The 21,639-nt window shown below is 36.4% G+C and overlaps 1 protein-coding gene and 1 long non-coding RNA gene across 25 annotated transcripts in view; one reads left to right on the plus strand and one right to left on the minus strand.

Moving 5' to 3' along the window:
- Map4 (microtubule associated protein 4) overlaps positions 1–21,639 on the plus strand; it is a 170,648-nt gene that overhangs the window by 82,316 nt on the left and 66,693 nt on the right. The window contains exon 4 of one of the 24 annotated variants that reach the window (XM_078037954.1): positions 921–1,150. The exons of the other annotated variants lie outside the window; for them this stretch is intronic. Within the exon in view, the coding sequence (XP_077894080.1) occupies positions 921–928 (8 nt within the window). The 3' untranslated portion in view covers positions 929–1,150. Of the gene's footprint in view, positions 1–920; positions 1,151–21,639 lie in introns of those variants that run through there. 24 annotated transcript variants of the gene reach the window in all.
- Positions 12,540–21,639, minus strand: part of LOC120891480 (uncharacterized) — a 54,392-nt gene continuing 45,292 nt past the window's right edge. The window contains exons 2-3 of the long non-coding RNA XR_013434271.1: positions 21,537–21,608; positions 12,540–13,716 (exon numbers count right to left, since the gene is read on the minus strand). This is a non-coding gene — a long non-coding RNA (uncharacterized LOC120891480). The remainder of the gene's footprint in view (positions 13,717–21,536; positions 21,609–21,639) is intronic.

Genomic DNA, 21,639 nt, shown 5'->3' on the forward strand with positions numbered 1-21,639 from the left:
TTGGTAATTGTAATCATATGCAATATTGAATATTTCTGTATCTGCTTTGAAAGCAGAGTTATCTATGTGATTTTATTTTAAAAAAGTATTTATGCAAATATATAACACCCGTGATTAATGAAGAAGCTTGAATATGAACTTTTAAAAAATGAGTTAATTCAGCTTTCTTTAACCAGGAGACAGTGCCAGGGGATGATAGGCTGGAGAGGATCAGTTTGACTAGCCAGTTGGAAAGAGTGGATGTCATTTTCACCTGAAAAGAAACAATTATCAAAGCTAGGCTGGGTTTCTTCCAGCAGAATGTCAAATCTGACCAGAGGAGACTCAGTCTCTTTTACCCCACTACACTATTAAGACTGAGCAGTAGTCTCCTTACTGCTCAGTCTTAATAGTGTAGGGAGGTAAAAAACCTAGCAGCTTGACTCTTACCCTTACTTTTAGTTCTCTGACTACAAAAACAAAGTAATCTGTTAAATGAACTGCCCAGTGGCATTGTGAGAGCAGTTCTTTCAGCTCTTGAAGATCTCTCCACCTTTAGGTAGATTTGGGTTGTTTGGGTTCTGAATTTTATTTTGTGACTGTATTAAAGCAGGTATTTTACTGAAAATATGCATGTTTGACTGGGGAGGGATAAATAAGGAGGGGTGAATAGTGCATGCTTTGGGGGCATGTAGTGACTTGATACTAATTTTGCCAATCACTAATTAGAGCACCTAGCTCAGTGCCATTTTGAAAATTCCTATTTGATTTCCCTCAGAATATTATTTGTAGTTCTGAGAGCACACCAGCTCTACTAATAATATAAAGAGATTATGAGCATCTTGCTATGTTGAACTTGCTGTTTACTAATGATCTGTGCTTTTCCATCCTTTTCCTTCCCCTTCCTACTTCTTCCTCCCTTTCTATTTTTCTCCTCCTAGAAGCCTAGAGTGTCTGTCAACACTGGGGCTGCTGCAACACCAGACCAGTGATCTTTCCTAAGCACCGTTATACTTCTAAAACCTTCAGCATATTGCAACTTTGCTTTTCCTTCCTGGACACCATGTAGAAGAATCTGAGGGTAGTTCTCCGGGTCCTATTTCTGCTGATGCCTGAGTAAACCATCTGCTTCTTGTGCTCTGCAGGGCTTGATGGATCCTCCTTTCCCTTTGTGAGCACAATGTGTATGATGAATTTTTTTAATTTTAGTATTTTTTATGAAGGTCATCTAATGTTTTATTTGTTTTTTTAAAATTCATTTTATCATTTAACTCAGTCTCATATTTTTCTTTCATTTAAACATTTTTAGTTGGCCTTTCATATGGTTTTTGAATATTCCATGTGAATCAGAATATTATTACACCAAATGAGAACATGTGCTTTCATAAAGGGGTTGAGGTCACCAGTACTGCAGTGAATTTCCCTTTCCTGTCCCTGCTTTTTCCCTCTGTGAGCTTGCTTTTAATGAAGGGTCCTCTTTCAGGCTACCTGTTTCTCTTCACCTTCACAAAATCTTAGTAGTGATAGTTATTTTAATTTAAGGTTTTCTAGCTTAGAGTAGCTCTGATTAAACTTTGAAAAGTATTTCTCCAAACTAAATCATTCTTTGTTATTTGCAAGTTGGACCAACTATTTTTTAATCATGAAATTATTATCTACTGGTCTAGCATTAGATTCTTCTGGAAATTTGACACTATTGTTGTATATTTAATTTTTTATAGTCAAGATTACTTTTAGAACATGATCATGAACTATCAAACTAGGAATAGAGAAGTTAAAGAAAATAGAACTAATTTACAGTTTTTTGGAATCTTGTATTGTTAGAAAACCAGGATGTTGATAAGGATAAAAATGGCTGCTTCTGTGACAACACCAGAATGAAAGTAAGCTGCAACCAGAATAACCAATTAAGAACTAAAACCAATTTAGCAGGTTTCTTATGGAGTGTGTGTGTGTGTGTGTGTGTGTGTGTGTGTGTGTGTGTGTGTGGTTTTTGAAAGTATTGCTGGGCCCATGCATGCTAGTCCAGTGCTGTACTACTGAATTACTCCCTCAGTCCCCAGTTTTTTATTGTGTTTTGTTTTGAGACAGTGTCTTGCTATGTTGTCTAGTCTGGTCTAAATTGGACCCAAGCAATCCTCCCACCTACTGGCTGGGACTAGAGGCGTGCATCCTTGTGCCTGGTTTCTAAAGAAACTATCATCTGGTTGGACTCATATGGTTAAGGATTAGTATTTCCTTGAATTCAGAAGTACTAATCCCCTCAGCCCCTGTACTGGGGATTGGACCCAGGGGTACTCTGATATTAAACTAGACCCCTAACCCTTTTTCTTTTGAGATAGAGTCTCATGGATTGCCAAAGCTAGCCTTGATTTTGTGGTCATCTTGCTGCAGCCTCTCAAGTCAGGATTGTAGGCATGTGACAGTGTGCCTGGCCTTGGAAGTACCTTTCATATGCAGCATCCAAGCAGGATTGGTGGATCACACATATACACCTGGGTGTGAAATCCTTTACCATGAACTGTAGCATTTACATTTATTCAGTCTGAAGATTTTCTCAGTGGTACTTTCTTATTTTCATTTCTAATTTTTGGAAACTGATAAGTAAAAAAATATATAGAACCCTTTAGGATAAATACTATGGAAACCTTGCAAGAGTAATCTTTGATGGGATTTTTAGAAATGGAATTTAAATTATGGACCATGTTTTGAAATCAGAGTAGTTCTGGTTTGACATCTAGAATGGTGCAGTACCCTTTTTAGTGTCCTCTTATTGATAATGTACGTATCAATAAAAGAAATAATTTTGAGGAATATAATAGTTTTAGACCCTCTGATAGAAAACTGCATTTGAGAGGAAGACTATAGAATATCATGAAAGGTCAAAGAAGTCCCTGCAGTGACTTCTGGAAGCATTCCATTCCATTTCTTTCTTTTTTTCCAGATAGAGTCTAATTAATTTGCCCAAGCTGGCCTTGAACTTTTGATCCTTCTGCCTCAGCCTCCCAAGTAGCTGGGACTACAGGCATGTGCCATCATGCCTGGCAAACATTCCGTCTTCTACAGGAGAGGTGACAAGGTCTGGTATTTCTGCCAAGAATCTTTCCATAGGTTTAGACAGAGGATAATTGAGGGAGGCATATAAGACTTTGGGCTTATCTTCTAAGTAGTTGATAAAATATGAAAACCCTTACCATAAGAAAGCACACTATCCAAACATAATTCTTTCCCATTTTTTTAATAAGTTGTTTTTTTGAGGGGTTTGGCCAACTACTTGGAAATCATGTTTTGTTGCTTCTAACCAATCTTTGTAGCTTGTCTAAGGACTAGGTATGTAGAAAAACCTGGGTGTAGATTTCTGTTGCACACTCATACTTCACGACTGACATTGATTTGTTTCACTTTTCTTTCCATTTGATCATGTTTATTTTTGTTTGAAATTTTAAAATCTTTTCTTTTATGAATTTCTGGGTTTATTGAATTTTTCTACTAAAACCTGGTTAAATTTGGTAGACTTTGTTAGTTCTGTTTCATTTGGATGTTTAATTTGGAAAGAAACAATGTAATGGTTGAAGTACAACTTCATATGAAGTAGTTAGTCCCATTTTTTAAAAATGCTGTATTGCTATGATATGCCATATTGCCAGTGGCTCATTATTTCACTGGTAAGGCAGCCAGACTGGACAGGGCTTCTTTATTGAAATGTGACTTTAAAAAAAAAAAAAAAGCGCTCTCTCTCTCTCTCTCTCTCTCTCTCTCTCTCTCTCTCTCTGCCCAGTGTTAAAGATACAGAACTTTGTTTTTAACTAATATTTTTTATAACTTCATTCATATACCTAAGTTTGTATTTTTTGTGACTTTAGACTTTAATAATTTGTATATTGGATCATTTTAATGTGATCATTGTGCTAAATAAATTACACTAATAAACATCTTACATTAACACCTTATGGACTGGATTTTGGTTGGGGTCTTAATTATTGAGGTATAATGTGACTAAGATACAAGTTTGGTAAATCAAGATTGTTGAGATCTGAGTTATCAGTCTAAAAAAATTCTAATCCCACCTGTAATAATTCCACAATTATTTACTTTTTTTGCCACATTGTTGGTTTTTTTATTCTTAATATAGATTCCCTTTTAGTCAGAATCTGTAATACGAGTTAAGGTGGTCAAACAAATATTGATATTTAATAGTATCTGGTGAGAAAGGCAGTTGACAGAATGGCAGAAAGGTCTTCCAGAAGGCAGTTTCCATGAAATATCAATTATTGTTAGATAATTTCTAATACCACATTTATGTTTAATCCAATTAAATTCACATTGACAGTCCTCCTGAAGTGTCTTCTGATTTATTAAGCAAAACTTGCTACATTCAGTAACATTTAATCTCGGAACTTTATTTTTCTGATAATCCAGAATGGTGTATCCAGAAAGAATTCCACAGAATTCCCAGTTCCCTAGCCATTGAGCCAGTGTTTCTTTCCAGCACATCAATTTACAAGTGTAGTGTGTCGACTGAATTAAGACATTGAAAAGATTCTGAAGGTAATTTGCTTAGCATAAAAACTGTTTTTTTAGCTTGGCAGACATTTAATCTTAGTCCAAACATATAAAATAGCACATGATGCTCCTAAATATAGACATTAAGATATCCATCTCAGCCCCTCAAGTCCTGGAAACAAAGCTTTAGTTTTTTGGGGGGGATGGGTGGGTACTGGGGATTGAACCAAGGGGTGCTTTACCACTGAGCTGCATCCCCACCCCTTTTTATTTTTTATTTTGAGGCAGAGCCTCACTAAGTTGCTGAGGCTGGCCTCGAACTGCCATCCTCCATCTCAGCCGCCCAAGTAACTGGGATTATAGATTGTACCACCATACCAAGCTGTAAAGCATTAGTTCTTTATTTTTCAGATTTGAATTGAATGCTGGAGACATATCAATAACATTCTAGCACCTAATGCTTCTTAAAGTTTTTTTTGGCTATTGTTTTTCAGATAAAAATTCAGAATTTCTTTTCAGAAAAATCCACATACATTGACTGAGATTTAGCTCAGTGGTAGAATGCTTGCCTATAATGTGCAAGGCCCTGGATTCCATCCCTAGTACTAAGGAAAAATAAAAAATAATCACATATACCATTAAATTGACTTCAGAAAGTTAACTTTCTAAACTTCTAGGGTCTTTAGGACTTTTTAAAAACGAGCTCCTGGACTGAACTTAAAAATTTTAACCAAAGCCTTTTATTACACTATGAGCTATTTGTGTTAAATATGACAAAGTAGCTTCTTCCTGAGCTTTAAAAATACACACACACACACACACACACACACACACACACCCCACAACTTTTCATACAATTTTCTTTGCTTTAGAGAATGAAATTTCATACTGTGCCAAAAGGCATATGCAAATATGGAATATTTTAACTTTTTATGGTTATTTAACTTATTTACAATTTAACTTATATACAATTCCACAAGTCACATATTAATATACTCAATTTAAAGCTGGGCCGGGGATGTGGCTCAAGAGGTAGCGCGCTCGCCTAGCATGTGTGAGGCACTGGGTTCGATTCTCAGCACCATATAAAAATAAAATGGAGATATTTTGTTCGCCTAAAACTAAAAAATAAATATTAAAAAAAAAGAAAAGAAAATTTAAAGCAGGCTGGAGTTGTGGCTCAGTGGTAGAACGCTTGCCTGGGGAGTTGAGGCCATGGGCTTGATCCTCAGCACCACATATAAATAAATAAAATAAAGGTCCATTGATGACTAAAAATAAAAAAAATTAAAGCATTATAGAGCCATACATTATCACAGAGGATTTTTACTCAGAACTGTTAATATTCACATATCACTAATATAAATTAACTTTATATTTTTACATGATTCTATATTTGGACAGTTTTCTGTTTGATATATATCTTTAGTGTAAGGATAACTATCATTTTTATAACATTAGAGTTTGTGAAGCTCTTAGAATATATAACAATATGTCCATTTTTCATTTGATGAAGTTGAAATTAGTAATAGTACTTGACATTAAACCTAGCCTGAAAATAAGCCCTCTGATCTTTCTGTCTCAATATGTCAGATCTTAGTGGATCTTCATATGTGCTAACTAAGCATCAGTAAGGCAGTTGGAAGGAATAGATCATTAAAGGCCTGTTTTAAAGCCTGTCTTACATTCTGCTTTCTGGGAGAAAATCCAAGCTTTGCATGTAGATAAGTTTATTTTGGGAACCAATCCCAGAGAATGAGAGTGGGAGACTGGGGAAAGAGAAATTGTAAAAAGAGGGAAAGTCAATAGTGTGGAAAAAGGGAGCATAACTTACTAGGATCTTTTGAGGAACTGTGTAGACTGTGCCCTAGAATTGTCCCCATGAGCACCTGAGTAGGGTTATGTTTATTCATCGTTTGCCATTTCTTATTGGTTACCTCTAGTACTTTTGGATTGGTACTTGTTCAGTGTCAGACTGTAGACATCTGTGCTGACAGAATTTTTGAAGCAGAGAACTCTGGCCTAGTAGAAATAAAGCACTGTCGATGTGCAACTATGTGCAGTTTGATGCTGCACCTCAGAGTAAACAGTAAACATAAGAGCTTGTGAGAGGGGCACAATTGGTGACCAATAAACAAAGAGACAGTTTCAAACTGAGGTCCTGTTGACATGAAAATCATCTGCTTATGCCTTGCTACAAAGGATGAAATTGAGAATGATATCTTTGAACACTATACAGGAAAATTTGAAGGAACCCTATTATCATGGCATTAATTATAGACTCTAATTGTTAGAAACTGTAGAACTAGCCACACAAGTTAGTTTTGAGATTTAATTGCCTAACATTTTCTTAAGTCAGTTTCAGTAGTTGTCTTTCTAGGAATTTACCCACTTTATCCAGGTAATATAATTTGTTGGCTTGTAAGTTGTTCTTACCGTTCCCTTATAAGCCTGTTTATTTCCATAAGATCTGTATTGGTGTATACACTTTCATTTCTGGTTTTAATAATTGGAGTTGACACTCCTTTATTCTTGATAACTTCAGCTCAAGGTTTCAATTTTGTTGCTTTAAAAAATTTTTTTTGATCGTTTAGTTTTCTCTTTTTTTCTCTTTCATTTGTTTCTATTCTATTCTGTATTATTTCCTTTCTTCTGCTTGCTTTGGGTCTTTCTTTTTTAATTTTTTGGTACTAGGGATTGAATTTGAAGCACTTAATCAGTGAGCCATATTCCCAAACCTTTTTAAAATGTTTTATTTTGAGACAGGGTCTTGCTAAATTGCCGAGGTTATCCTTAAACTTGTAATACTCCTGCCTCGGCCTCCTGAGTAGCTGGATTACAGGTGTATACCACTGTACCTAGCTTAATGTGCTTTTTTAAAAAGTGAATTTTTCCTCAAAATCCCAATATGCTTTTTTGCTGAAAAGGAAAATTTCACACTAAAATCTATATGGAGTTTCAAGGGATCCTAAATAGCCAAAACAATCTTGAAGAAGAACAACGTTGAAAGTCTCACACTAACTGATTCAAAACTTACTACTATGCTTCAGTAATCAACAATGTAGTGATAACATAGATGTAGACCTAAAGACCAAGGAAGAGAATAGATAGCACAGAAGTAAATCCTCACATATATAGCCAGATGATTTTAGACAAGGGCGACAAAACTTCAATGGGAAAAGGATAGTCTTTTCCACATAGAAAAGAATGAGGGTAGGCCCTTATACCATGTACAGAAATTAATTTAAAACAGGACTAAAACTAAAATCAAAGGACTAAAACTAAAAATTTCTTAGGAGAAAAACCTTCAGATATTTGATTTAGTAATGTTTTCTTGGATTTGGCATAGAAAGCATAAATTACAAAGGAAAAAGCGATGATGAGGGATTAATATCCAAAATATGTAAAGAATTCCTAACAGTTTGCTGGGTATGGTGGCATATGCCTCGTAATCCCAGAGGCTCAAGTGGGAGGATTGTAAATTCAAAGCCAACCTCAGCAATTTAGCAAGGCACTGTCTCTAAATAAAAAAGAAAAGGGCCAGGGATGTGGAGAAGCGGTTAAATGCCCCTAATTTCAATCCCTGGGGTGATGGTGGGAATTACAGCTCAAAAACAACAAGAAACTTGATTAGCCACATGTGGTGGTGCACTCCTATAATCCCAGCAGTTTGGGAGGCTGAGACAGGAGTAAGTTCAAAGCCAGCCTCAGCAATGGCGAGGCACTAATCAACTCAGTGAGACCCCCTGTCTGTAAATAAAATACAAAATAGGGTTGGCGATGTGGCTCAGTGGCCAAGTGGCCCTGAGTTCAATCCTTGGTAACCACTCACCCCCCCAAAAAAAACTTGATTAAAAAATCAGTGAAGGCTTGAATAAATACTTACAAAGGAGATATAATTATAAATCAAAACCACAGTGAGATACAACTTTGTACTCATCAGGATGGCTAGTATACACAATGAAAATAGAAATTGATTAATGTTGATGAGGATATGGAAAGATTGGAAACTTTGTGCCCTGCTAATGCAGCCACAATGGAAAACAGTGTTGTGGTTTCTTAAAGAATTAAAAATAGGGGCTGGGGTTGTGGTTCAGTGGTAGAGTCCTTGCCCAGTATGTGCAAGGCATTGGGTTTTATCCCCAACACCACATTAAAAAAAACACACAAATAAAGGTATTGTTCCTATAGAACTCAAAATATTTTTTAAAAATAAGAATTAGAAATAGAAGTACTGTATGATCCAGCAATCTGACTTCCAGATTTATTCCCAGAGTAATTAAAAGCAGGGACTTGAACTGATATTTCACCCATGTTCATATATGTATTATTCACAGAAGCCAAAAGGTGGAAGCAACCCTCGTGTCCCATCAACACATGAATGGATAAACAAAATGTGATACATCCATTAGATGAAATGTAATTCAACCTTAAAAAGGAAGGAAATTCTGACATGCTGCAAATGGATGAATTGTGAAGACATTAATGCTAAGTGAAAAACACTAATCAGAAAAAGACAAACGATACCAGGCAATGGATTCCTTGGTTCTTCACAAAAGAAAGTTTTCAGTTGCCAAACGCAGGTAGAATAAGAATAGTTTATTTAGTGAAGTGAAAGTACACTTTAGAGAGCGTGGTGTGGGCCATCCCAAGAGAAGTGTGACCCAGAGTTTTCCATGTGGTGGGTTTTTATATTTAGTAAACCTGCCTCCTCAGTATTATGTATTTGGGGTAATTACTGTAGTTTCCCACCATTGCTCCGTGTCCCTGTGCTGGTTTAGTCATGTTGGAAGATTTTTTGAAAGACTTTCCATCAGTGAAGCTGGGGGTATGGAGTGGGACTGCAAACTGCTATGTAAATGATATTAGAATGAACCAGGGGTCACCCAGAACACAGTGCCTCAGTACTCTGTGTATGCTCCAAAGTTGGAAAGTCCCTTAAACTCTTTACATATGTGGTTTCTTTAGTTTTAAGAAGAAATAGGTGGCTGTGAAGGAGGAAGGCAGTTTATGGGCAGGTATTCTGGCTCCCAAGGTAGGTGATATTTCCTCACTCAAGATGGAGTGAGCCTTGTTCTCATTTACCCAACTCCCATGCTAATGTCTTATCTACTTACTTATTCTAATAACAAATGGTATGTGATTCTACTTATGTGAGGTACCTAGAAGAGTCAAAATTCATAGAAACAGAAACAACTAAAAACAAATATTATTTTAAAAAATGGAAAATTCCTAAAGATGGTGTTGATTGTTGCACAACAGTGTAAATTTTTAAGTATACCCTGAACTGTATACTTAAAAATGGTTAAAATGATAAGGGAAAAAAGAGAGAAGGGCTAGAGTTGTAACTCAGTGGTAGAGCACTTGCCTAGCCTATGTGAGGCACTGGGTTTGATCTTCAGCATCACATAAAAATAAATAAATAAAATAAAGATATTTTTAAAAGAGGGAAGGGAGAAAGAAAGAAGAAAGAAATGCCAGCTCATTTTAAAAAAATGATTTTCAAATTAACCAACGTGTGTACTACAGACTTCTTCAGAATTAAAGTGATGCTTTATATGTTAGCTGCCTTATGGATTTTTTCTAGTTTGTCCAGTTAGTTGAAGAAAGAAATGCATAAATATGTAAACACTGCTTAAATGCTGAATAGTTATAAGGAACATTTTGTAAGAACAGATATAAATTCCATGAGGAGGTTGAGTGAGAACTAAGGAAATTGAAATTAAAGCATAAAATCTGAATGTAAAATTGATATCTCAAATTTGAGATGTCCTGAACTGAACTCATGATCCCTACCTGCAACAAAACAAAAAGTAAACAAATACCTGCTCCCCATTTCATTAGATGGGAATTCTGTACTAGTTGTTCAAGCTAAAATAGCCTCTTCTCTCTATCTACATCACACATCTAGGTTATCAAAAAATAGATGTGGAACCTGACCATTTCTCAATATCTCCACCGCACTCTCTCCCTGATGGATACCACTTTCTCTTACACTGACTACTGTAATAACCTCCCAAAGTAGTCTCCTAAGTTCCATTTGTTCCTTGTGATGCATTCTCAGAAACATCTAGGATGGCCCTGTATGTAGAATATGTCATTCATTTGCTCAGAATGGTTTGCCATCTCAAAGGAAAAGCCACAGTCCTTATCGAACACCAGAAGAGCCTACCATATCCTTGTCATCTCTCTTACCACATCTTCTATCTTCTCCTGTGCTTATCTTGTTTCACTGGTGTTCTTTTCCTGTTATTTGAATGAGTCAAGTGGGTCCCTGTCTTGGGCTCTGAACACTAGTTTTTTCTCTGACTGGAATATTCTTCACTTTCATATACTCATAATTCACTACTTTATCAGTGAGTGCTTCTTTATTGTATCTAAAATTATACCTTTTCCATTCTTCTATACTATTTCTCTGCTTTAATTTTCTGCATGGCATTTGTTTTTTGTCAGTTGCTTCTAATTCATGCAGCTTCATTGTTTATAGTATTTGTTGTCTTTCTCCATTAGAAGAAGATAGGTATTACAGAGATAGATACACATAATTTGAGAAAGAATTTTTGTTTTGGTCACTGCTTTGGCTCAGCAGATAGTACAATGTCTGGTTCATAGTAGGTACTCAGTAACTGTTGAATGAATAATTTGTTAAATGTCTGTTTCTCCTTGTAAAATTACATAATTTGACAAATCCATGGGAAGAGCAGGCTTAGCTCTACAATCTACTAGCTTTGGTCTCTTGAGCAAGTTATTTGCCCTCTTTGAGCTCTAAGATTAGTCCTACACAAAAGAGAGCTAATAATAAAATAATTATTGGGCTATAGCTAGCTGTAGCTCAGTGCTTGCCTAGCATGAGCAAGGCCCTGGGTTTGATCTCCAGCAACACACACACAAACACACAGAGTTGTTTGGATTAAGTAATAAATATTTCAGGGCTTTGTAACCTAGTTAAGGTAGTTAATAAATGTAAGGTAATATTAGGGTGGCGATTAATGTCCATATTAGGCCTTACAGGCCCAGGCCCAACCCAGTATATACTTTTATTTTTTTTTCCCCATTCAGTACTGGAGATTGAACTCAGAAGACTCTGCCACTGAAACTATACTCCTCACCCTTTTATTTTTTATTTTGAGGTAAGGTCTTGCTAAGTTGTGGAGCCTGGCCTCAAACTTGCAATCTTAACTGCTTTAGTTTCTCAAGTTGCTGGGTTTGCAGGTGTACAACACTATACTGACTCAGTATATGCTTTTTGCTCAAATTTTCTTTTTGGCCATCAGCCTCTTTTCCTACTTAAGTGGTTGTATAACATTATTTTAATTGGCTGTAACTAGAGCATATCTAGTCCATTGTGAAACAAATATTCTTTTTCTAGAGAGCAAAACTTCAAAAGTGAACTCCAAGCATACAGAGGAAGAGGGTTTTTTTTTGGGGGGGGGATGATATATAAATACATATATGTATTTTTAATATATATTGTATATTTTGACATATATTTTTTTAATATATATTGTATATTTTGACTATGTATATTTTGACACTGGGGATTGAACCCAGGGGCATTTAACTACTGAGCCACATCCCCAGCCCTTTTAAATATTTTATTCAGAGACACAGTCTTGCTAAGTTGCTAAGGTTGGCTTTGAATTTGTGGTCTTCCTGCCTCAGCCTCCCAAGCCATTGGGATTACAGGTGTGTGCTGTAATGCCCAGATGTTTTATTTTGTGAGAAAATTAACTTAGGACTTGGACTGCAAATATCTGGTAAGGCTGGCCCTCTCATAGACTTTAAACAATTTAAATGAGATGATAAGATGCAAAGTTGTGTAAGTTGTAAATTTAAGTATTAGCATAGACTCTCCAGAATTCTTCACTGAAGAATTCTATTTTCTGGTTAATAAGTTAGTATTTTGGTCTTGCTGCAAAATAAAGAAGCCATATGCTATTAACTGCTGCTGCTATTGTTGATCCTGAGCAAAGAAGATACAGTATGTTCTCTTGCACTTGATAACTTTTTAAACATTTAGAGATTAATGTTTTAAACATTTAGAGATTAATGTGTGCTTTCTGATTCATTTCTTTGAATTAAAAAAAACCTCAATTTGTCCCTTTTTTAAAATATTTTTTAGTTGTCAATGGACAACTTTTACTTATTTGCCTCACATGTGCTAGGCAAGTGCTCTACCACTGAGCTACAACCCAGTCCCCTCCTTTAATATTATGTGAATTTAAACTATCTCATTTTTAATTTCCATTTAGTCAGGTTCTGATCAAAAGACAAAAACCAAGTGGTAATTCAAAAGTTAGGAAATTTAACTATTAATGGTGAAAGACAAATCAGAAATAGCAAATACTGGCAGCAGATACTACATGTAGGGCTAAGAGAGGTATTTATTTATTTATTTATTTTTAAAGAGAGAGTGAGAGAGGAGAGAGAGAGAATTTTCAATATTTATTTTTTAGTTCTTGGCGGACACAACATCTTTGTTGGTATGTGGTGCTGAGGATCGAACCCGGGCCACACGCATGCCAGGCGAGCACGCTACTGCTTGAGCCACATACCCAGCCCCCTAAGATAGGTATTTAAAAACAAAGTTTGAAGTTGCTCCTAAAAGCAATCTTCATATATTGGAGGTCTTCGCTGGATGCTGAAGGTATTTGCTGAATTGTTGCAGTCAAGGTAGGCAAACAGGAAGCTGTGTGTAGAGATATTACTGAGCCATTTTGGAGTATGGCAAGAACTTGTCTGGGAAGGTATCTGCAGTAGTGCCAACTAAAACTTGTTGGGGTGAAGCGCTATTGTGCGTCCCTCACACCAATAGAGCATTGTGGAAGCAAGGAATTAGCACACTGGAACCAGGGAAAGACCCCTCTTCAGTGCCTTCCACTAAGCTGAACCTCCTGCCAACTGGAGAAATGGTTATGGGTCCACCTTATTACAAACAAGGTAATGAAGACTGGATTTGGAGTTGAGAGGCAAGTAATTATTGGCACAGTCTTATATTTGTGCCCACTTATCTTCCAAATACTCCTGTATACCATTTGAGTTCTCATGTAGCAAGGAAGCCGCTGAAGTTGTCTATCTTATAATGAAGAATCCCTCACTCTTTCCCTAAAACGAAGAGTTGCTCAGTTCCTATATCATGGTTTCCATTGCTGGCCATATTTATCACTCCTTGAATCAAAGTTTCACGGAATATTCTATTACAAAGAGATGAGTTACAAAGTTGATCTTCAACAACTTAAAATAATTAGAAGGAAAAAAGAAAGTAATTAGCATTTACAAATAAAATATAACAAAGAGAAAATATTTAAAGCAATCATTGTTTCTTCACCACTTTCACTATTACCTTCAAGTGTGCTATGGTGCTACAGCTTTTCACTTTCAGGTTTCACCAGCATGTTATACTCACTCATGTATAAACCATAAGTTTGGATTTTCTTTTTCCCCCTTTCTTAGTCAGCTGGTCATCTGGATTCTCAGGAGGCTGTCAGCATGGGTTATTGGAGAGGAAGCAGTGCAATAGAAGTCTATTGAAGAAGTTTGAGCAACCCACTATATGACTTACTCATATCTGTGAACCTTCTTGAATTTGGGCTATTACATACTGTTTCGCTTGGTGCTGCACGTGCCCAACTAGAGAAGGTTGTTTGGATAATATCCATTTTTTAGCTGAGAAGCTCAGACCACAAAGCTACATTATGTATGCCCCATAATTAGGCATTTTGTCTTTATCAATACCCAATTTCAAGCCTGAAGCAAATTATTAAAAGGTGGATAGTTATCTGTAGAAGACATAGGTTTCCTTCAAGATTTTATGAGTCTGGGCTGTGATTCTCTTAATCTTGTATGCTAGAGGCTTCATTAAACATCCCTATTTGCAGGGACATTTCAAGTGTCATTGGGTCTATTGAACTGTAAGGCCTAAGTGACAAAGCAATTTAGTTGCAACTTGAACTTGCTACAGAGTCATCTCTTCTTTTGGTCCCAATATAAGCTGTCAGCCTTATAACTTTGTATATGGGTTAAGATATATCTTTTTTTTTTTTCCTTTTAAATTGTTGGTACCATATTGTAGCAACTGACTCATTTTGAAAGGAAAATTTCAGACCTTGAATCCCCAAGTACTTGACTAATATGAAGGATTCCTAAATTGGGGGGGGGGGGTTATATTCTAGTTTGTATATATCTTCCTAAAGCATCTGACTATTTGCTATTTCCTATTCATCAAACCCAATTAGCACAGTGAAATGTAGTGAACTAGTGTACTGTTTTTGTAATGCCATTGTGTTTGATCTCTCCTATCATAATGATAGCATAATTGATGTAGTTCTGAGGCAAGAACCATAGGCATGTAAAAGTGCTTCTGGGGTACTAGCAAATTGGTTTTTTGGGAAAAGGCATTAGTCAAATTTGTAGCAGTATATCAAGTGCTGGAACCCATGTTGATTTGCAGCAGTAAAGACACTACTATATCTGGGGCATCTGCTTTAATTGGAATCATTACCTGATTAAATTTATGGTAGTCTATAGGCATTCTCCAGGATCCATCTCACAACATGGGCCAAGCTGCTGGTGAGTTAAATGGGGATGTGATAGGAATCACCACTCCTGTTTTTTTTGTTTGTTTGTTTTGTTTTTTAAGTATGATGGTAGCATTAACTGATTTAATTCTCCTAGTGATGTTGTATTGCTTCTGGCACAATATCTTAGTTTAGGGAGGGGAAGTTCTATGGGCTTCCACTTTGCCCTTCTTGTTATAAAGATTTATTGAGTCAGAAAGCCAATTTGAGAATTCTGCCAATCCAGGAACAAAGTAGGTCCATTGTACAAATGGGCACACTGTGAGTTGGACTTGTAATAAGCATTTTGTCTATTACCTGACTTCCTCAAGTCTTCCCTTTGACTGGTTATAGCATTTGGGTCCCTAAGAATTCTTAATCTCCCAGAGTTTTGGGTGTTTCCTTTTCTCTATTCCACATTCATCCATGTAAATGGCCTTTGGTGAAGCTTAGATAAGGAGTCCTAGATTGTATTTATGGAAATACTTGTCTTTCATCAGGTGGATCTTGGTTAACTAATTGATATGGGTTTGAAAACTAGAAAGAACTCTAGTTTCAACTCTGATTCTCAAATCAGAGTTTTCCTACCAGGGCCAGAGTCTGCCTACCTTCCTTCCTCCAATTATACAGATTGATCTGTTTGTATCATTGTAGGCTGCCTGTGGAACATGGTTATCATTAACTGCTGCCAAGGGCATTCCAAGTACTGATACAATTCTACTGTCTTTATTTCCTACGTTGTCTTTGTGATTAAGTGCTGCCAGTTCGCCTCTGCAATTCTAGGACCACATTATTCCTTTTGATTTATGGGGGTTGTTTTGTTTTGTTTTTGTGGTGCTGGAACTCAGGGCCTTGTGCATGTGAGGCAAACACTCTACCAACTGAACTATATCCCCAGTCACCATAATCCCTTTTGAAATCAGGGAACTTACTTAAGTGGTAACATCCCCCATGGTCATACTGGGGTTGTGATAGAGACCTTATAGCCTATAAAGCCTAAAATATTTACATCTGGCCTTTTATAAAATTTATCTAAGATTCCCTGTTTTACCAAAAAAAAAAAAAAAAATCCATTCCAGTATTTCTATCTAAGATTCCCTATTTGAGCCAGAAAACCTTTGGCATCAGTACCCCATTGAACACAGTTTATTCTCAAGTCCTAAATTTTAGTGAACCAACTGAACTGTTAAAGCTTCCTCCAGTTGCATAAGCTAATACATTTAATTTTGGAATCTTCAGTAAGTGCATTCACATTGTCAAGTTATGGCCAATGTAGTATTATATTCTACCTTCCTTGGACCAACATCCTTAAAATCTACTTCTACCTATATTCTCCAGGTTTTCGCCAGTATATCATTCATTACTCTAGGTTAGAGACAGCATGCATGCACAGGTTATTTCCTTCTGGATGCTAGTGTTTCTGTCCCCCTAGGCCTTGATTAATTGTGTTACCACTATACCATGGGTTACTGGCATCCTATTTCTCACTGGCAAGGTGCTTAGCTTAGCTCGTACTTAAACTCAATAGTATGACCAAATCAATTGCCATATCCTTTGATTTAAGCCTTTCTCCTGGGAACAGCCTGTTTTTGGTACTAATTCTGTGTTTTAGTACAGTTCAGGAAACAGAAACAGAGTAATTTGAACTAGGGAAAGCTAATGTAAAAAGTTGTTAACTAGTGTGATAGATGAACTACTAAGAGCTAAAAAGAACTCTGAAGGGGCTGGGGATGTGGCTCAAGCGGTAGCGCGCTCGCCTGGAATGTGTGCGGCCCGGGTTCGATCCTCAGCAGCACATACCAACAAAGATGTTGTGTCTGCCGAGAACTAAAAAAAATAAATAAATATTAAAAAAAAAAAAGGAAAAAGAACTCTGAAGATAAGAAAACCAAAAACAGGGAAGAGCTACGACTACTTTACCCCCAAGTATGCAAGAGAGAACCTGGGGAACAAGCCCACTCCAGATTGAAATTCAGAGCTAAAACTAGAATTCACTGCAGTGTGAAGTCCCTGAGATGCCACAGACTGAGACTAACAAGAGAGAATGCTTGCTGGGTTTCCCACAAAACTCCCTAGGAAGGTAATAATAATGAAACTCATTGGAAATTTGCAGAGATGATAGCAGAACTTGCTCCTCACTTGTGGGATGCCAGTGAGACTTGGGGCAGGGAACACTAATTGGTGTCCCACATACCAGACAAGCACCACAGGAACAAGAAGGGAAGAAAATATAATGGAAATGGAAAGAAATCTCTTCCTGAAATATTCCTCCAGTGCTTACCCTAGGCATAAGAAAAATATTTAGAGGGTCCAGTTTCATTATTACAAATAGAACAGTGAAGAGTAGATTTGGAGCTGAAATACAAAACATTGCTAATGATACACTGTCTGGACACTCTAAAGCTGTTAGGCTTAGAATAAAACATAATCTCTAGATACAGTTTAGCTAGCATAAGTAGAGCTGGATACTCTCTCATTCCTGACATTCGGCTGTTTAAGTTACTTGTTTAGAAAGTTAGTTGTCTCAGGCTGTGGATTCTTATCCTTTTTATTTGCTGCATTATTCCTAGAACCCAAATGGGTAGTTAAGTGATAGTTGAACGAATAAGGGAATGCAGCCCTAGATAACATTAAAGAGTTGGTATCTTTGTTTTATTCAGTTTAGTTTTAAGAAAAACTGGAATTGGATCTGGTCAGTCAATTGAAATGTAAAATTCCAATTGGTCATAGTTAAAGAATGTCTTTGTTTCATTTGGTTAAATTGATCAGCTGGGCACAGTGCAACATTAGTGGGATATTTAGTGGGGTACCTGTCATCCTGCTAATTTGGGAGACTGAGGCAAAAGATTATAAGCAAGGCTAGCTTCCGCAACTCAGCAAGACCCTATTTCTCTCCCTTTTATTTATTTACTTATTTATTTATTTATTTATTTATTTATTATTTTGGCACTGAAGTTTGAACCCAGGTGTGCTTAACCACTGGGCCTTTTAATTTTTTTTTTTTTTAATTTTTGAGATAGGGTTTTGCTAAATTGCTAAGGGCAGCTTTGAACTTGAACTCTTCCTGCCTCAGACTCTCAAGTCACTGGGATTTATAGGACTGTGCCACCATACCCAGCTCACAAGACTCTGTTTCAAAATAAAAAAATCAAGGGCTGGGGATGTAGCTCAGTGATAGGAGCTTTCTTGGGTTCAATCCCTAGTACTGTACTGCAAAAGAAAAGAACTTTTTTTAAAAAAAAAGAAAAAGAAAAGATGACTTTCTAGGGCATTGATTGACTCTTCCTTCTTAATATTTAGTGTGTTTTTTGCATGTACCATTAACACCCTCTTCCAAAGAATGGGTTATTCTGATCAGTGAATATAAAGGAATAGATCTTGTGGGCTGGGGTTGTAGCTCAGTGGTAGAGCGCTTGTCTTGTATGCCTGAGGCCCTGGATGGCCCCTCAGCACCACATAAAAATAAATAAATAAAAATAAAGATATTATGACCAACTACTAATATATAATACTTATAATAGTACTTATAAGTACTTAATACTTACAATACTTATAATAAAAAATATTAAGTACTTAGTACTTATAATACTTAAAATATTACTTATGTTTTTATTGCATTATTTTCAGAGCAAAGAGAAAAAACTGCATCATTACTTGTAGTATTATCCTTTTATTAGGTAATAGTACAGCAAAGCTGCACAGGTTTGTTATATCTAGGATTCTAGCTTTACCTGCCTCTTTGTATAATAACAGGATATGAGGTAGAGTAGGAAAAAAAAACATGCATAAGGTTGTGTTTCGTGAGAGGACAAAGGATAAAACCAATACTGAGCTGATGACTCTTTGTGCCACCTTGGGTGGAGGATCAGTCCATATATCTAGCTCCATGTCAGGAGGTAGAGGGATATGAAGAGGGTGGGCAACCAAGACCCTTCAAGGACCCACTTCATTTGCTGGCAGTCGTCTATTTTTTTTGTACTGGGGATTGAATCCAGAGGCACTTTATCACTAAACTACATCCCCAGTCAATTTATTTCTTATATTGAGGCATGTTCTCCCTGAGTTTCTGAGGGCCTCACTAAGTTGCCCATTCTGACTTTGAATTTGCAGTCTTTCTGCTTCAGCCTCCCAAGTCACTGAGATTACAGATATGTTCCCCCATGCCCAGTTGCTAACAAACTTATCAGAGTGTGAAGAAAGCCTTCGGAATCTGAGAAAATCAGAAACAGGAAAAGAGTAAATTTTTGGACATTAGTTTCCTTCTTGATTATTGTATATTTAAGTGTCCCAATAATCTTTTATAATGAGAATATTAAATATGCTTAAGTAATTTGCCCTACTTTGAAAGTGATTTTTCATCATTTTAGAGCTGTAATGTCAATAACTGTACTTGCATGGAATAAATTGATAAAGTGAATAGAAGCCATTAATTATGGTTATGGACAAGAATGCAGTTTGGTATCCTTTTGTGGTTTCTAAGCAGTTGAATTTATTTTGTTTTATTTATTTATTTTTGGTGGTACTGGGGAGTGAACCTAGGGGTATTTTTATTACTGAACTACATCCTCAGTACTTTTTAATTTTTAAAAATTTTGAGCCAGGGTCTGACTGCCTTGCCCAGGCTGCCCTTGAACTTGTGATCCTCCTGCCTCAGCCTCCCTAGTCTCAGAGATTACAGGTGTGCATCACTGCACCCAGCCCATTATTGAATTTAATTGTGGCTACTAATAAACAATTTTTCTGACTTTAAACCTAGAACATATTAACTACTTTCATAATTTAAATGTTTTCATACATATAACTTGTTTAACAGAACATGAAAGTAGAAATTGATTCATTTTGAATTATGTTCATTATGAGTTATTGACATTATGGGATTATTTTATATCTAGTTAGTCTGAAAAAAAGAGCCTAGCCTAGCTTCTATATTCCTCTAATCAGAGTCGCTATGCCTTATGTCATATATATGTAGTCCTGGTTTATTTTGTCTTCTGTCTTGACCTAATTATTGACACTTTATTCTCAAGTGTCTTGACCTGCTCTGTCTAAATTTAAGCCTTTGAGTAATCTAGTTTAATATTTCTATTGTGTTATAGTGGTGGGTGTTTAGAAAAAGCATATACGTTTATTACATATTTATTTTATGCATATGTACATATATGCACATTTGTTTATTTGTTTTTAAATGTTTATTCTTAAGTTTTAGGTGGACACCATATCTTTATTTTACTTTTATGTGATGCTGAGGATCGAACCCTCTACCACTGAGCCACAACCCCAGCCCCGAATTTATTTATTTTGGGGGGTGCTGGGGATTGAACCCAGGAGTACTTACCTACTGAGCTTTATCCTCAGCTCTATCTATCTATCTATCTATCTATCTATCTATCTATCTATCTATCTATCTATCTATCTGTTTATCTTTCTTTCTTTATTTTGAGACAGGGTCTCACTAAGTTGCTTAGAGCCTTTCTAAATTGCTGAGGCAGGCTTTAAATTTGCAATCCTCCGGCCTCAGCTTCCCAACCCACTGTGATTACAGGTTGCGCCACCACACACATCTCAATTATAATATTTTAATATTCAGCAAAAATATGTGAATAAAATCAATGGAATAAAAGTATTACAAAAAATAGTCTTCATTTATAGGTTGTATCTATATGAAAAACCTGGAAGAATTCTAGTCTGTATTTTTATCTCCAGAAATGTTCTTCCTCCAAATTACAAGCATTTGCATTCAACAGCCATTTACAGGTACCTGCTAGGTGTCAGGCAACATAAACATATTTTATGTTAAAAATAGGCGAGTCAACAAGCGGTAGCGCGCTCGCCTGGCATGCGTCGGGCCTGGGTTCGATCCTCAGCACCACATACCAACAAAGATGTTGTGTCCACCGAGAACTAAAAAAAATAAATATTAAAAATTCTCTCTCTCTCCTCTCTCACTCTCTCTTTAAAAAAAAAAAATAGGCGAGTCAGATTAGAGGAAGAGAGACTCTAGTACATAGTTTGATTTCTGTGGTCAATCTGATTTCATCGATCCTCACTCAACATCTTAACCTGCCCTTGCTCCTCCCCATCACCTTTCACCCTGTACTAAGAATTGAATCATTGGCCTTGCACATGCTAAGCAACTGTTCTACAACTGAGCTACATCCTCGGCCCCCTGCATATTTTTTTGAAGTAAATCCCAGGCAGCATATCATTTGATCTTTGAGGTATGTGCTCTAAAAAAATTCATTTAAGAAACATAATTATAGTACCATTAACATATACACACCAATTCTATAATATCAAATACCATAATATCACTATTCAAATTACCAATACTTTCCTCAGGTATATTGTTTTGTTTTTAAAGTAATATTTAAGTGGCTGGTAACAGTGGTAGAACACTTGCTAAAGTCATGGGTTTGATCCCCAGCACCAAAAACAAATAAATAAACAAACTGGTTTAATTGATCATGGTGGTATATACCTCTTGTCCCAACTACTTACAAGGCTTGAGGCAGGAGGATCTCTTGATCTCAAAAGTTCTCAGCCAGCCTGGTGAACATAATAAGATCTTGCCTGTAAAAAATAAATAAAAAAGAAAAACTAG

The sequence above is a fragment of the Ictidomys tridecemlineatus genome, chromosome 2, assembly GCF_052094955.1.
Source record: "Ictidomys tridecemlineatus isolate mIctTri1 chromosome 2, mIctTri1.hap1, whole genome shotgun sequence".
Taxonomy (NCBI): Eukaryota; Metazoa; Chordata; class Mammalia; order Rodentia; family Sciuridae; genus Ictidomys; species Ictidomys tridecemlineatus.